The 17,329-nt window shown below is 50.1% G+C and overlaps 1 protein-coding gene across 2 annotated transcripts in view; it reads right to left on the bottom strand.

Annotated features, from left to right (window-relative positions):
- PIK3C2B (phosphatidylinositol-4-phosphate 3-kinase, catalytic subunit type 2 beta) overlaps window positions 1-16,363 on the bottom strand; it is a 90,666-nt gene extending 74,303 nt beyond the window's left edge. For both annotated transcript variants that reach the window (XM_006834099.1, XM_006834100.1), the window contains exons 1-11: window positions 15,351-16,363; window positions 12,099-12,199; window positions 11,368-11,522; window positions 10,970-11,090; window positions 7,345-7,456; window positions 7,146-7,225; window positions 6,728-6,791; window positions 4,940-5,086; window positions 4,337-4,370; window positions 2,967-3,162; window positions 1,776-1,898 (exon numbers count right to left, since the gene is read on the bottom strand). In XM_006834099.1, coding sequence (XP_006834162.1) covers window positions 1,776-1,898; window positions 2,967-3,162; window positions 4,337-4,370; window positions 4,940-5,086; window positions 6,728-6,791; window positions 7,146-7,225; window positions 7,345-7,456; window positions 10,970-11,090; window positions 11,368-11,522; window positions 12,099-12,199; window positions 15,351-16,274 — 2,057 coding nt within the window. In that variant the 5' untranslated portion in view covers window positions 16,275-16,363. The remainder of the gene's footprint in view (window positions 1-1,775; window positions 1,899-2,966; window positions 3,163-4,336; window positions 4,371-4,939; window positions 5,087-6,727; window positions 6,792-7,145; window positions 7,226-7,344; window positions 7,457-10,969; window positions 11,091-11,367; window positions 11,523-12,098; window positions 12,200-15,350) is intronic.
- Window positions 16,364-17,329: the final 966 nt, after the last annotated feature.

The raw sequence follows: 17,329 nt of genomic DNA, 5'->3' as shown, positions 1-17,329 counted from the left end.
CCTCATGTTTCTCCTGTGGAACAGCTGGTAGTTTCGAACTGCTGACCTTGAGGTTCACAGCCTGATCTGTTATACTGAAACCTATTAGAGCCAGAACTTGAGAAGACGAACTTGTTTTTTAGGGTCTCTCAAGTTTTCCACCTTTGACAGGGTGCTTACTACCACTTTTCTATCTCTCCTTTTAGTGGGAAATTGTATGTGTTTTCCTTCTCTGACAGGTTTCTACCTTCCACAGTTGCTGTTTTTGCAAGTTTTACTGTACCATCTCCATTTGATATGGGATGACCTGTCTGAAGTCACATTGACAAGTACAGGAGGGTGACTGGCTCCAAAGCCTTTTGAACCTTCCACTGTATCATCTATTCCCAATGCCTGGGTCTTGACCATGAAAGGGTCAAGTGGTCTCAGGTGGGACATTTGGATGGGAATGCTGAGATGACCCCTGCCACCAGACTGCAGGCAAGGGACCAGCACTGTCAGGTTCCAGATAGGAGACCTCAGACAGGAAGTGAAATGAGACAGGTCTGCGGGCCCAGAGGAGGTAGGCTGGAACTTGTATTAGGTAAGTGGGTTACTTCTAGACCTCTGACTCTCGATTTTTTGGGTTCACCTGGATCAAAGTACAGTGTAAGCAACCCTTCCCTGGGTAGCTGGTAGTAATTAAAACCAAAGACTCCCAAAGAGAAATTCAAGACCCACTCAATGCAACCATTCTCTGGCTCCAACAAGTTTCTTCTGCTCTGGAGACAGTCTGATAAAGGTCCTTCGTTTACACCAGCACTGCTCTAAAGAATTAACATAGGATGTGAAGGAAAGGAGCAGGAGGGGATTGCCCACTGTCCATGTGTAAAATGGCCCAGTACTCACAGAGTTTCCACTCACAGAGTTTCTTCATCTGTACCCTCCCCCTCCCCCAGGACCCTCCTCAGCTCCTTTAATCTGGCAGACACATGAGAGTCAGATAAATCCTTTTAGTTTGGGGAAGTGAGTGGGTTTTCTGACTGTCTGGAGGGAGTACAGACCAAGTACAAGGCAGGCAGACAGTTGCAATGCCACCATGCAAGGCACCCGCACCCCCGTTTCCTTCCTGCTTCGCTTGGCTGGTGACTATTTATTGATCTCATTATTATTAACAAATGGTAATGATGGTTTCAAATTTATAACCTGCCTGCTGTGTTTTGGTGGGTGATGCAGCTGCCTCAGAGTTAAACAAATAGTCCTATTTTAAAGTTTGAGAAACTGAGGCACAGAGAGACTTAAAAAAAAACCTAAGCATTAGAACCAGAGTGTTTTACCCCCAGGGCTTCAAACCCACTATTCTTTCCCCTAGACAGCCTTCCCTTCTCTGTCTATAAAGGAGAAAACAGAGCCCTTTTCTGTATATTCTAGGGAAAACTTGAGTGAAAGAAAACGTTGAGAATCCTTTGGACTTATTTAAACTTTTTAAGGGAGGCAAGATAACAATTTTTTTTTTTTTTTAAAGACTGTTTATATACTCCTTTATGGCTTACCAAGAGCCTTTAGAGATACTCCTGATTGGCTCCATCTAACAAGTTGAGATGTAGAAATTATACTTGGCCCATTTAAGAGCCAGGGAAATAATGGGGACTCAAGAGGTTGAATAACCTGTCTGGTTTGGGTTAACTAGAGAGCCTGAGTTTAAGCCAGGTATACACCCCTTGTCCCAGACTGCTTATTCGGCACAAAGAGTATGCATAAGGAAGAGGAGCCAGTCTGCAGTGGCCTGGGCCCTGGAGCCTGGGGGAATGTCTTACTGCTGGTCCCAGATGATGAGGTGGAAGAGAAACTTGTAGAACTGAGCCCTTCGGGTCTGCAGAGGGCTGCATAGCTCCTTGCCGCCGTGGCTGAGGGAGCAGGAGAGGTAGAAATCTTCATAGCTGCCACAGAAAGGGAATAGGTCAAGACACCCAGCACCCACACCCAACCTCAGTCACCCAAACCAATGCATCCCCTAATGCCCAACTCCATTTCCTCTGGTAAGACTCTAAGTCTCTGGGGACAACCAAGTTAGATGTAAGGATGTGTGTCTGAAAGAAACAACTCAATGTGGATTCCTCTGCCTACCTCAGGTTCCAGGCTGGGCCTGGTGGGTTTTCCTCCTTTATTGGACACAGGTTTTCCAGACTCCTCCTTACAGACCCAGGTCAGCCTATCAGATGTCCCTGTGTGTGTGTGTCTGTGTGCTATGTGTATGCATGTGTGCATATGTGTGTAACCCACACACACACATGCAATTACATGCAGGCGAGAAGGGTGGGGGAGGAAAACGACATATGCTGACATGAATGCCAACACATGAGGGTCCCTGTGGCTCATGACAGGTGCCTGACAGAAGAGGTCAGAGAAGGCCCCGGTTTCCCAGGCTGCCTCCTTTGTTCTCTGCCAATGGCCCAGAGGAATAAATTAAGTAAGGAACAAAGAGTGAGGGAGGGGGGAAAGGAAGGCCCGGGGTGGGGCCCCAGCTCTTATTCCCCCCAAGGCCTTGGATGCTGGGGACCCTGCAGGAGCCAGGATTACCAAATGAACCTCCCCCCACCTCTCATCCTGCAGGAGGGGAAACCCCAGACAAAGGGTCATTCCTCTCCCCCACTCCACCCCCTCCCATTGTGCATCTACAGGGCAGTGCTGTCATTGGCTGGAGGGCATTTACTCTCATCTGGGAACTGGCCATCTGTCACCATGTCTCCATCAGCTGGCCTTGGATCAGAAGGGGGCTGGGATGCTGACACAGTCAGCACTAAGAGGACCCTGAAGCCGCTTCTCCATTCTCCTGGGGGCCTTCTCTCTCCAACTCTGGCTGTCCCAGCCCAGGCTGACTCTCAGCCAGGTGCCCACACCACAATGCCATTTATCCTAAGACTCAGAGCATGGTCACAGGCAGACAGAGGCACCACCAACAAGCCACACTGCACTCACTCCCCAGAGTCCACTCAGCCTGGGCTCACCTGGTGGCCCACATGATGGGGATGCGGTGGGTGGCATAGACAGTGAAAGACAGGGGCCCGGAGAAGTGGCAGGCCTCCTGGACCAGGTCATGTTTGCGGCTCCCATGTACTGCCGTCTGGAAGTCTGCGTTGAACGTGTTGCAGTACAGCTCCACCAGGCCCAAGACAGCAGCTGTCAGAGCTTCCGCCACATTCTCTGTGGAAGGAAAGTCCGCAGGGAATCACAGGACACACCTCAGTCAAATCAAGCCCATCTTGGTGCCATGGTACTGGCTAAGACGGGATAACCTGGGACCCAAACTCACCCACTGCTGGTCAAACTCCTTCCCAGTCATAGCAATCCAATAGCACAGGGTAGAACTGCCTCTGAGTTTCCAAGGCAGTCAGTCTTTATGAAAGCAGACTGCCACATCTCTCTCCCATGGAGGCCCTGGTGAGTTCTAACTGTTGACCCGGGGTTAGCAGCTGAGTGCTTTAACCACTGTGCTACAGGGGTCCTAACCTAAGACAGTGACTCCCAATTGCCTATTTCTAATATGCAAAGATCACCCATCTGTGGGGAAATGAGAAAAACTCAGGGACTATGCTGTGAGCTTTGCATAAAGTGAGTTCAACGCAATTTTAACAGAGCCCTTGTGCACCTATGGGATCAGCACTGGACTGCTAACTGTGCGGCAGGTGAGAGATGAGGTTGTCTGCGCCCGTAAAGGTTTACAGTCTTGGAAACCCTACACAGGGTTCCTGTGAGTCAGAACCGACCCAGTGACAATTTTCAACTTTGTCTTTTCTTGTGCTTATTGCAACTTGGTGCTATCATGTCCTTTGTTAAGCAATGACAGTAATAGTGATTATGGGTTTTTCGTTTTAAAGCTAAAGCTTTGCAACTTTGAGGGTATTTTACTGGTCCATGAAATCCCAAAGACTGGGAATAGTGTCCTAAGTATCTGAGGGCTTTGTAGGGTAAAGTTCCACTTAAAAGAACCAACAGGAGAAATCCTAGTGAAAAATTCTTTACCACCCTCTCCCCAGGTCCATTCTAAACTGAAAACTGAGGAGCTATGAGGGGCCTGGAAAATAATCACAACCTAGCCAAGTGGGAGTTTTCCCATCTGGATCACCTCCCACCCCTACCCCCACACTTATTCCACCTCATCACCATCTCCCAGGGACACCAGTAAAAATAGTGAGAGAATGCTTGGTAGGAAGAAATATGCTCCCCAGCTGTGTTCACACCTCATATATGAAAACACACACACATGCAGGCAGACTCGGCCACATAAATCAAGGGGCAGGGGAGAAAAAGGAGTCTGGGCACAGACTACAGTTGTCAGCCGATCCTACTGGATAAAGACAGAAAGCTATTCCCTTACCTCGGTTTTCCCTCACAGCCAAGACGTTGGGATCCTGTTGAGGAAAAAGAAGGAGGAGAGGAATTTCAGGGCCAAGGCCTTTTTCTGCTATAGCTGAACGAGGGCTGCTCACAGCTGCACTCAACTGGACTAGGCTGGGCTGTAATTTGAGGAGCAGAGATTCCCCAGGGAGGATAAAGTCATGGTTTGTAGCAGATCTGTCCAGTGATGGACAGACTGAGCCAGGCATAGGATAAGATCATAGTGTCCACCCAGATGAGACATCCCAGTTCTCCACCACTCGCTGCAGATCACACTGAAACACTGTGGAGTCATCCCTCAAAGGGGGAGAAGGAGGGCCTGGCTCTGGGGAGATCTTCCTCCACGTTTGCTTTTGCACCCCGATGGATCTGCACACTGTTTGGAAATGCCTCAGAGCTGTGAAGAAAGCCTTTGCTGACCTAGACTCACTCGCTGCCATCGTAGCTTGCCCTCATCTTCTGGAGGAGGGGACACAGTTGGCATTCATTCATTTCCTTACTATTGATTCATAAGAGATGGAGGTCTTTTTGTAAGTGGATATCCTGGTACTGGGGCAATTCAGTAACCTGTGAGCCCCTGTACCTTCTGAATTTTAGGCTGCATGCGGGAGGGACAAGGAGGCAGCTGGTTGAGAGCGTTGGTAATCTCTGGGGTTTCCACAGCGGCTAGGGCATTGCAGATAGCCTTGACGGACTGGACCACCCTGTCAGCCTTCAGTGGGAAATCCACCTGTGGGAGGCAGCATGTGAGGCCCCCACTCTCAGCCACTCCAGCCCCAGTCTAGTCTTGAAAGGAAAGGGTCGGGAGAATAGGTGCTCATGACACTCAGAAGTGACTAGCAAAATGCACGCTTTATGGTCAAGCCTCAGTGTACAATCTCTTCCAGAAGATAGGCCCAGACCCACATGCCCCAACTCTCCTTTCAGTCACCTCCTAAAACATCTTCCCATTCCCAGCCTCCCCTGTCCTCTCCCATCTAACTTGTGGTAAATACACGCAGGATCTCCCCCAGCGACACGCAAGAGAATCCATCTCTAGGGTGTAGCAAGGAGGCCAAAGAGACCATCCTAAGTGTTGCCCACACATAGTCATTTTTCATTACTTTCACTATAGAATTCCATACAAATGTCATCTTAGTCCCAGATGAGACTAAGGCCATACCCACACCTTCCCCTCTGCACATCGGGCCCTCTAATTTTCACATTTAGAACCCCTCACTTGTCTTGACTGCCTTACATCAATGTACATCACAGGCCAGCTAAAATTCTACCTTCTCCACAAAGCCTTCCCTAAACACTTGAAACAAAAACTCATTGATGTCGAGTTGATTCCAATTCATAGTGATCCTATGTGGGGTTGTTAAGTGCCGTCAAGTCAGTTCCAACTGTGCCATAAAATTTCCAAGGAAGTATGGCTTTCTCCAGCAGAGCATATGGTGGGCTTGAACTGCTGACCTTTCAGCTAGCATCTAGTGCTTTATCACGGTGCCTCCAGAGCTTCTTCCCTGGATGCTTTAGCCCTAGACAATCTCCATCTCCAATACCATCCAAGAGCCTCTGATGAACTCTTAGCCATCTTCTTCTGCCTACTGATCATTTAACATTATCCCATTTTTTACCAAGAACACAAGCTCGCTAGAAGCTAAGCCTATCTTATACTTCTGTCTCCAGTAGCCACTAGTACAGAGCCATACTAGCACACAATCGGTGTGGAGTGGACTTGCCCTTCATCGTTGTACATGATCAGAGGGCTGCTTTAGAAGGGGCTCTGGCAGTAGGCAGAGGGTCGAACAAGATATATTGCTGCACCCCTACAAGAGAAGACTCAGTGACCACTGTCACAGGAACCAATGAGACAGGGATTGTTTTTTGAAGAGCACTGTCTGAGTCTCTTTAGCTCAAAGACATTTGGGGCAAATCCTGAGTGTTAAGGCTTGACACTACTCGAGGGGAACCTTATTGGCAGCTGTGCCAGGTGACGGGAGTCCTGGGTCCTCCCTATACTTGGGAAGCTCCTCTTCCTGATGATTTTTCTACCTGTGACACAGGTCCCTGCTCATAGGATGTGCATTCCAAAGCATGTTCCAAGACAGCAACTGAGGAGGCACCTGACTCCAGAGGTGGGGCGCCAGGCACAGCTCTTGACCTACTTCTGCTGAGGAGCAGAGCTTCTTTTGACAAACTTGTCAGCTGCCCAACAGCTTACAGTGTTGGTCTGGCCATGAGTTAGGCAGGTGAAAAGAAATGCCCTGCTAGACACAATTCTGTATCTATTCTAGACCTCACAGAATGTTGGCTGACCCCAGGGGGATGAGGAAAGAGGAGAGAGGAGCTTTCGTCAGTTGGGCTAGCCCCCATGGTTTGTACTCACATCCCCCAAAAGGAAGGCATCCACCTCATTGTGGTAAGTGTCGAACAGAAGACCCAGGGCCTGCCTGGGGAGTTGGGGGCCAGGAAAAAAAAAACATAGGAGAGGTCAGGAAAGAGCCAGTGCACTGGGAGACCCATTCCCTCCCTCCCTCTCCTCAGCTCTGGAATCAAGCTCCAGTTGAATGAGGTCCTCATCTTTCCATACATTCTATAATGACTTAAGGAGGGAGGATCCTTTCTACTTCATCACTTCTCCCCTAGAGAATGTCAGCACAGTGCTAGAGGAACAGATAAAATGTTTTCTGGGGTGGGAGGCTGCAATAGAACGGTGGGACCCCAGTCCCTGACAACTGCAAGAATCCCTGTTTGCCTGGTGGAAGTTGTTTTTAGACCATGTCCAAGATGGCACCCACTCTCACCTGCTAATAGTCTGTTTCACTGGCCTCTCTTGTAAGTGGACAAGGTAGTTCAAGGTGGAAGGGCTCTGGTCATCATTCACCTGTATAAGAAATATCTTATTCAGAGAAGGGCAGTGGCATTATCTCTGCCCAGTGCTCCTACCCACTGCCCACCCACCCTCCCAACTGTGTGCGTCCATCAGCCTCCCCATATACAAACCGTCCGAGCCAGGTCATTGCGAACAGCCTTCTGCTCCATCAGCTGTAGCCGAATGTCGATGTCAAACTTCCGGCAGTACTGAATGTACTCATGGCTGCCCAAGGCATGCTTGCTGGTAGGGTAGGGTACAAAACCATTAGCATCCTGGGAATTCAGTGTGGAGGGAGATGCATACTTAGCCTTGTGGAGAGAGAAGCAGGACAAAGGTGGAGGTTGAGGGGGTAGTACATGTGCTATTGGAAAATGCCACGATGGAGTTTGGGGGAAGAAGCAGAGAAAGGCCTGTCTCAACAAACCATCTGATATACTTAACCCCAGGTTTGTACAAACAGTGAGTCTCCTTGGTATGTATTACTTACACCGCTATCACTGGCTTACTCCAAGGGTGGGAGCAGCTGGAGACGGTGGAAAACAGAGGGACTTCTCAAGAGGAGGTCATTGTCTGGGCTTTGGTATATGAAACAACCATGAGGAGACATGAGGAGAGTCAGCCTGGGCTCAGCATGGGGGCTCAGGTACTGACACCCTTTCTCTACACTGTGGTCCTACATCTCCTACCCCCCACGGTACCAAGCAAAGCCCTCCCACCAAGATCCAGATCTGTTCTTCCCCAAATCTACCCAAGTTCTGTGTCTCATCCCCACTGTTAAGTGCCGTCAACTCAGTTCCAACTGTGCCATAAAGACAACCACAAAAGTCTCTACAGCCTTCCTGAGAAACACCTACCTGTGTACTTAACCACAATTCAGGTACCCACACGAGATTCCTCTGCTTCAGAAAAGCTGAAGGAAATACAGGAAGTCCCATCTGTGACTCAGCCTCCCCCCAAATCACACCTGAGTCAGAAAGGAAGCCCAGGAGGAGGGGCTGACCACGAGTTCTAGTGTCAAGCCAGCACTTCAGGTTGGCTGGGTCCCAATGGCTGGGTAACAGAAGCCGGAAAGGGACTTCCTTCCTCGCAGGGATGGGGATCTAGGCCAGATACTGAAGGGGTGTAGTGAAGCAAAGGGGCAGGGGATGAGAATGGTGGTTCCAGGGCCTGAGGTCAATCTAGGTCCACCTAGGACCTAGTGGGAGTTCTCCACACATCCTGATAGGGTCAAGACTCCCAAACTGTTAAGAATGAGCTGCAGTCAAATCCTGGAGGTGGAGAGGCTGGACTGAGGCTAGGTCTATGGGAGTATCCTGGGAGGAAGGAAGAGCGTGGTAGGGGTGGGGGATATAGCAGGAAACCCAACCCTAAAAGTTCTTATCAGAGAGCAGCCTGCACCCCTGTCTTAAAGCTCCTCCCTTAGTATCAGCCCCTCCTACTAGAAAAGGTAGGAAACCTGAGGGCTACTTGGGAGCTAGCAGTTTTCTGAAACAACCACCCCTGGCCTTCCCCCACCAGCAGGGTCCTTTCCATACTACTCCAGGGCAGTTACCTATGCTCAGTGACCTGGAGGCTGGGTCTGGAACCAAAAACCAAAACGCAAACAAACCAGCTGCCAGGGAGTTAATTTCGACTCATAGGGACTCCATGTTTGTAGAGTAGAAACTGATCACCAGTACTGTCTTCCCAGGTACCTCTGGGTAGGTTTCAACTACCAACCTCTGAATTAGTAGTCAACTGCTTAACTGTTTGCACCACCCAGGGATTCTGGATCTGGAACCAGCGCTGGGCTTTTCTGGGGTGGGAGGGACAGAAAAGTCTCAAAGGGCGGAAGGGACACCAGGGCTGAGAGTCAGGGACCTAGAAAATGTTCCTTTGTGTACTCAGGTGAGAGCAAAGGGGCCGAGGACCATCCTGTTCCATCTCACTCAGGGCGCTGCTCCTAGACCTTGGTGGGAAGTCAAAACCTGGCAGGCTATCCACCCCTAGACTCAGAGGCTCCAGGAGTCGGGGAACTATGAGGGAAGAAGCAGTCTCTATCTAATCCTGGTATGGAGTCATGGTGTGGGGCTGCAGGATAAAGTGCTGGACCACAAGGTCAGTTTGAACCACAAGGTCGCTGTGAGCTAGAACCAACTCCAAGGCATTTATCAACAATCTCATCCAGGAGTCCTGGGGCAATGTTATAGAATTAGTATTGGACTACCACACTGAAAGGCTGGCAGTTCAAACCCACCAGCCGTCCTTGGAAATCGTATACAGGGTTGCTATGAATCAGAACCAACTCGACAGCACTTAACGACAACAATCTAATCCAGGAGGCGTGGGGTGGTGCCATTGGATAAGCATTGGACGGCTAACCACAAGGTTTGCAGTTCAAACCACTAGCGGCTCATTGGAAAACCTACACAGGGTAGCTGTTGAGTCAGAACTGGCTCATTTAACAACAATAACAATCTAATCCAGACCCTCATCTATTCCTTTCTTTGGTCTGGTCCTTTCCTGCTAATACTTACTCACTGCCCTTTGGTTCAGTCTCAGCTCAGTCTCACAACCAGGAGCAGTAAGCCCGACTTCAAATCAGCCGTATAGCTTTGCCCAGCTGCTCAATATGTCCAATATGCCCCTCATCCCCTTGTAATAGTGCCGGTTGCCTGGGCTCTCTCTGGCAGGACACCCACATCTAGCACTCCTTCATATTCCTTCAGGTGAGAGCAACCCCTTCAAACAATATCGCCTAGTGTCCCCTGGACTTCCTTCAGCAGCCTGCCTCCCCACCCTTTGTCCCCTCAGCTTTCCAGATGAAGACACAGAGGCCAGAAAGGGCCCCACAATAACCTAAGGTTGAAGAGCTCAGTTGAGAAATGACTCTGCAATGCAGACTGCCAGCCCTTTGCTCAAGATACAGAGCAAGAGGCCTTGCATCTATACCTGGAAGGGAGCGTGAGAGGGTTAGGAAGAGCACTTATGGACACTCTGAAACAAGAAGGCCTAGGCCTGCTTTTTTCAAGGCCAGAGATGTTTTCTGGGTAGTAGCCAATCTGCAATCTCGGGAGGAACACTGACCTTCTTATCTGCTTAGTGCCCTCTTGCTGGCTCCACCTGAGCGAGATTCTACTCCTAATCTGCCCCTGCCTTCCCTTCATCACCTCCATCTCCACAGACTAGGGAGTGGAAAGGGGTTTGTCTCAGCTGGTCTGCATCAGACTTTCCAGGGAGGCTGCCTTTTGCAGAGGCCACTGGGTGGGAAGTGTTGGAGGTGAGCCGATAGTGAGGAGAACCAACTGCACAAGTCAATGGGAGTGAGGGAAGGCTTGTTGGCAGCTGTAGAGGGAAGACAAGAGTATCTGTAGCTGCTACTCTAGACTCCTCAAGCGTTACTTCTTCCCCTGGACATAAAGACACCACCGAGCAGGAGAAGAAACCCCCACACAGTTCTTCATTACTTCGTACACACATCTCCCCACATGAACAAGTTTGGAAGCAGACGAGACCCAGTCTTTGCCTAATCCAAGCTCCTTCCACAGCAGATCTGGCTCAAGAAGCCAGCCAACCCTGCTAGAAGACAGAGCCCTTAAGGAAAGTGTGATGTGGCTGAGAATGTGCCCAGAAAGCAGGGGTCCCAACTGGGGGGCTGGGGGAGAGCTGCCAGCCTGGAGCCCAGCACCAGCTCCCTGAACACTCTTCACAACCCCTCGACCCAGCAGGCAAATGCTACCACTTGACCCTGCCTGCTCCCACCAGGCCACTCACTTCTGCAGGAACTCCTCCAGCCCACAAGGCTTCAGCACAAAGTTGCCTACATCCACAGCCCTTAGTTCATCATGGGTGTAGCACAGAGTCTGGTAGATGAGTAAATCCACAGTGGAGGAACCTGAAAGAACGGGGCAGGAGCCCATGTCAATGGTGTTAGATTTCCCACCCTGGTCCCCCATTCCTGCTAAGCCTTCTCCAGCACCATTAACAACAAAATGCAGCAGGCAAGCTGGTCAGGATTGGGGAAGATGACTGTGGGCCTAGAAAACTGGCCGTAGAGCTAGTCCTCCAACAGAGCTTCCCCAAGGCCCCTCATTGGGGTCACAAGGATTCTCTGATTCCAGGACCACTCATCTCCCACGCCCCAAGTGATGCTCAATCCCCTACTAACTTACAATTGCAGGTAAAAGTGAGTGGCTCCCGCAGGCTGTCACATAACACGGTCACCTTCAGGTTTACCTCATCCCCAAGGTGCTCTGGGCTTGGGGTGACTGCGCTCCAGACATAGCCGGTGAGGGAGTAGTCTGGGATGTCAGAGCCAGATCGAAGGCTGTGCAGGAAGAGAGGGAGAAGGACCCTCACTATGCCTTCAGAAGAGGCCCCCTGGAACCCCCTGTTCCCACTCAGCTGGACCTGCAGGCCAGGACCAGGGCAGTGGGCAAGCTCCTCTGGGAAGTGACATTCCTGAGACATTTGCTACAATTGCAAAATGCTTCCCAAGCAGAGTAGAACAGTAGGGATCATTCTAAAAGGACAAAGCCGCCCATATTAAGTTTATCAGAGGATTTTTTCTGAATTTATTTCCTTTCTCTTTTAGTGCCAGCTCATACTCTTATCTCTACCTGAAGAGCATTTGCTCCTAGGGGTGTCTGAGCACCAGAGCCTAAAGTGACAAGGATAACTGGACTGTTAGATGGAGGTCTTGTGGATTCTGTTAAAAATGTAGAACTTCTGGAATGTCAAAATGCCTCCAAATATCTGCTATAGGAAACATCCCACAGCTATAAATGAATGTTTATTAAATACATCTCTTCTTCCTTCTTAAAGAATGTTCTGAAATATGTGACCCTCCTCCCCAGTCCCAAGGACCCTTCCCAAATCCCTGACCCCATCCTTTAACTCTTACATATCCAGCATGTGGCAAAATGCAGCAACTTCCTCATCTCTCTCTTCTGAGACCTCAAACAACTCGTGTCCATTGGCGACCATGTGGGGCCGCGAGCTCACCTTTAAGAGAAGAGCAGCTGGCTCAGTACCCTTTCCATCATGACAGCCCCTCTCCAGGGTGGGTACTCCCAACTCTAAACTCTTCTCAAACTATAGGTTTCCCAGTCATGTAACAACTAGTAAGAAAATAAGAGACATCCAGGAATACACTTATCTGTGGTCCCAGGAGACCAAGAGCCAAGTTGAAAAACAGGAGATAAAGCTTTGGTTGAGGTCAGAGGCAGTGCACAGTGATGCTTTCTGGGGATACCCCTAGCAGGCAGCTGTGTCCCTGGCTCCACCACAGAGGCTAGGGCTAGGGGCCTGCCCAAATGGCCCCCAGGGAAGCTTGACCATAGACAAACTCCTGAACATCCACAACATCTACAAGTGCTCCAAAGCTTGAGCACCCCAGAGCCTAAGAGCACCCCAGAGCCCTTAGATGAAGGTGATGACTCAGATATATGTGCCTTCTCAGCAAATGCTATTTGAGGAAGAATGCATCAAAGCAGCTGTCTGGGTCAGGGAGAAGCTGGTACAAGACTTGGCAACTCCAGACTCTGAAGTCCTCTGGTTCTGAACAGCTGGAATGTCAGGGAGCCTGGCTTGGTCTTACTTGCTCTCTGAGAAGACGTGTGTGGTGGTGGGGATCATCTCAGACAAGACTTCAAGGGTGCTCCCACCCCAGAGCTCTTCTCAGTCACCCATGACCAGTTCTAGAGTAACCCTCAAACAAGACCTGCAGCCCAGCCCTGAGCAAGAGGAAGCAGAGGGAGAGAGCTGGTGCGTGACAAGTTTCTGCCTGGCCAGCCTGCACAGGATAACCAGGGAGGCCAATTGGGGAGGTGGGGGAATGCAGTTGCAGCTGGATGGGAGTCCCCAGTCTGCATCCGGCAGAAGAAGCAGAGCAGCAGAGGCAGCCAGGGGGCCCAGGGCGACAGCTGCTTACATCAACATCTCACCTCTCACCCTCCCCACCTGCCCTTCTCAGTTCTCACGGACCCTCAGGGGAGATGGCAGCAACTGATTCCTCATCTGAGCATCCAGACTGCTTCCTCTGGGTGACACTTTCCTGCTCGACTTGCTCCCCTGCGTGTGCATGGGGGTCGGAAGGGGAGGGTGGTGGTGGGGGCAGTTGGCATGTGAGGCCCTATCTCTGCCAACTTCATGCCTGTGTCCCAGTCAAAACAATAGTACCACTGTCAGCATTTAACCCACAAAAATGAGAGGAAGAGAGAGAGAGAGAGAAGGAGGGGAAAGCAAGAGCAAGAACAGAGTGACCACTGAAGGCCATTTCCATGTCCTTTCAGTACCACTCACTGGCACCGTAAGAAAACAAAAGCCACTTACGTTCGCCCGGCTGGCAGGCCCTGGTGGCATCGCCCGATGCTGGCTGGGGGGGTCTGCCAGGCAGAGGTTGGCAGCAGGGGTACTGAGTTGGCATTTGGAGCCAACCATTTCCATAGCTGGCTCTGTAGGCCCAGGATAAAGAAGGTCCTTTCGGTTGGAAACCCGACGAAGGCGGGGTGGTGGAGTGGGCCGAGGGTCCAAGAGGTCCCCCCTCCTATTAGGCTGAGCCCCTACATCAAGCTGAGGTGGAGAGGACCAAGGCTGCATTTCCCTTGCTAAGAACCGGCAAAAGCCTGTCTCTCTGCCCTAGCTTCCTCAAGGAGACTCTGAAAGGAGCTCCCTTTCAAAACACAGATGACACACAGGAGCTAGGGGAAGGTGGGGGAGTAGGGGAGGCAAGAGAGAGGAAGTGACAGAGGTGACCACCTACCAGAGTGGCCTAACCCCGTAAGCAGGCCCAGCTCAAGCAGGCCCAGCTCTATTCGAGGAACAGGACTCCCAGGCCCTATAAATAGCGGGAGGGAGCAGCCCCACCTCTCAAGTGGAGCCTTTAAAAAGCTCTGAGATCCCAGCTTGTGGCTGATCCCAGGACTGATTCTGCTTTTGTGGGGGTGAGGGGGAACTCTCGTAGCAGAAGCAAAGGAAGGAAGAACTGTGTGTGTGTAGCTCTTTCCAGAGAGCTGGGAAATATCCCAACATAAGGTGGGAAAACCCCAGTGGTCTGTAGACAGTGGGTGAGGAGAACACAGGGATGAAATAATCTGGAACCCCAAGTTACCACAGAAGCCATCAGCCAGGGAGAGGTCTCTTGACTCCTTCTGGGTCAGGGCTTTTAGGGGACAAGGGTGAAACATATAGTGGTGGTCAGATCTTTCCACCCATGCAGATGCTGCTGAAGCTTTTTTCAAACCAGAAAAAAAACCAAAGCTGCCCCTGAGATTCAACTAGAGCATCTGTGCAAGTACTGTGCTGTCTTATGAGGAGTCCTAGTAGCAGTTTGAATCTACCAGACATGGCTTTCTGTTCCTGTAAAGATTTACAGCCTCGGAAACCCTATGCAGGGTCGCTATGAGTCGGAACCGACTCCACAGCACACAACCACCACCATGTTGGTCTTATGCTATGTATATATGGGGGAAAGCAAGGTTGTTACTGTGATACTGCATATGTTTTTCCCAAATGTTTTCACTGTGAAAGAGGGTGGACTTTGGGACAAGACAGAGCAAGATGGAATGCTTATTGTGTAGCTTTGGACAAGCTACTTGGTAAGCTTAACAAAGGTGATCAGGCAGGGTTGCTGGGGGGGTTCTGCACCAGGGCCTGGGTGGGATTCAGGGGCAAAAATTATGGCTGACCCTTATTGCTGTATAGGGATTTTGGTACTCAGGGGCTCAGAAATGGGAAGCAAGTGGCCCTCATCCAAAAGTAATCTGGACCTCTCCTCCAACCAGAGCCCAGGGTCCTGATGGCAGAAGTAGAAAACCCTCCCCAAATCCACCAGCACTGAGTCAATTCCAACTCATAGCAACCCTACAGGACAGAGTTGCTCTGCACCATTGGGTTTCCAAGGCTGAAATCTTAGCAGGAACTGACTGTCATATCTCTCTCCCACAGTACAGCCAGTTGGTGGGTGCCAACGGCTGACATTTTCAGTTTACAGTCACACATGTAGCCACCATCACCAGGACTTCTTGGTAGAGCAAAAGGGAGGACTAAAGGGGTGAGGGCTTAGTGGATGTGGGTTTGGAACAACAAGAGACTAGGCCTTGTTTTTGAGTGACATGGAGCAATGGGCACAAAAGCTGTACTGTGAGGTCCTCACCGGAGCGGTAGAAATTCGGCGGTTCTTGCCAGGAGTTGCGTTCTTTCGGTTGGCGTACAGGGAGGTATAGGTGCGAGGGGGCACCTGAGGTGGCATAGTCTTGCTCCGGGCTACAGGTTTTCCAGGGGTGTTCTTACTGAAGTCCAGGGGCCCTCGTCCCTCCTTCCAGCCCCTGGTGGCATCCCGCAACATCTCTGCATCGTAAGTCGACTTCAAATTGAGTCGCGTAATTGCATCATTGATGCTATCATAGTCCACGGAATTCAGCAGGTATCTCTGACCCCCACCTCCTGGCTCTTCCTCTTCTAGGATCTGATGCCCTAGCAATTTGCCTGGTGTTTGATCAGCCAAAGTATTGATGTCATTGGGATGGGAGATCTTGGAGGATGAAGGGGACCCCTTTCTGGGAGGCAGAGGAGGGGTGTCCCAAATAGAGACTCGGGGAGGCAGAGGAGGTGGGGACAGTTTCTTGGAAGAATTATCCGTGTCTCCTGGTCCTGGGGCTAGAGAGAGTCCCCCATCTGAACCATTAAAAATATAGAGATAGTCTCCAGACAGGGAGGCTTTGGGCAAGGGATCTGGGCCAGGCTGGGAGTCCTGGGAGGTAGAGTGGTTGGGCAGGCCTTCCTGTGGGGAGAGTGAGTTGTAATTGAGGGTAGGATCAGAGCCAGAGAGACCGCGTAGGAGCTTGAGGTCAGTCAGCCTGCCCGCTGGTTTGTTATAGTAATCGAGGACAGGCTCTTCCCAGCTGATAAGAGAGGGGTCTGTGTTCTGCTTGGCTCTGCTCTCTTCCTTGTCATGCCGGAGCCGGGACAGAGCATCATACTCCATCTGCAGGGCTTCAGCCATTGCTAGCTCTTTGCGGCTAATGCCCACCGACTCCAGGGACTTCCAGTGTTCCCCATTACCCTGAGTAGAAGACATGGTGAGGATGGAAAATGGAGGGGATAAGGAAGGAAGTCTTCTACTTCCTGTTAATGTCAGGTCTGCAGTGTTGAGGCATTGTGCCTGGATACCTGCAGGCAAGAAGTAAAAACATTGCTGAGTTACACAGAGATCTTTATCCTTAATTTATCCTTAATTTACTAGGTGAAATAATCTGGGCCAGTGTCTGTTTCCTCAATGCCTACAACAGACAGAAAGAAACACAAAAATAGAGAGAAACAAGACAGCTTCATTTATCTGCGTATCACATTCATCTTTTCCATAAGCCTAAAGAAAATGAAAACAAATCATGAAGGGCTTGTATTGTATTAAAATAGCCAGTGGTCTATATTAACAATTATTCCAGAGACAATATCATGAAGATGGTATAAGTCTGGACAATGTTCCATATAAGTTTACCATGAATTGAAATGGACTTGACAGCAACTAATAAAAACAATATGGAGTCCTGCTGTGGCACTGTGGGTTAATGTGCCAGACTGCAAAGCCATCTCAACTGCAAGGTTGGTGGTTCAAGCTCACCAGCTGCTCCTCGGAAACCCTATACAGGGTCGCTATGTGTTGGAGTCGACTCAACGGCACTTAACAACAGCAACAACAATGAAAACAATAAGAAGACATTACTTCTTTCTTGCCGTTGTTAGGCGCGATTGAGTTGGTCCTGACTCACAGCAACCCTATGTACAACAGAACAAAACACTGCACTATCCTCACAATTGTTACCCTTGGACCCATTGTAGCTTTCACTGTGTCAATCCATCTCATTGGGAGTCTTCCTGACCCTCCACTTTACCAAGCATAATGTCCTTCTCCATGGAGTGATCTCTCCTGATAATATGTCCAAAGTATGAGAAATGAAGTCTCTCCATGTGGCTTCTAAGGAACATTCTGGCTGTACTTTTGCTAACACAGATTTGTTTGTTCTTCTGGCAGTCCGTGGTACTTCTCCAACACCATAACTCAAATGCATCAATTCTTCTACAGTATTCCTTATTCATTGTCCAACTTAACATGCATATGAGGCTATTGAAAAG

The sequence above is a fragment of the Chrysochloris asiatica genome, unplaced genomic scaffold (assembly GCF_000296735.1).
Source record: "Chrysochloris asiatica unplaced genomic scaffold, ChrAsi1.0 scaffold00009, whole genome shotgun sequence".
NCBI classification, from domain to species: domain Eukaryota; kingdom Metazoa; phylum Chordata; class Mammalia; order Afrosoricida; family Chrysochloridae; genus Chrysochloris; species Chrysochloris asiatica.
Note: the sequence above shows the minus strand (reverse complement) of the source record. Positions and strands in the feature narration are given on the sequence as shown.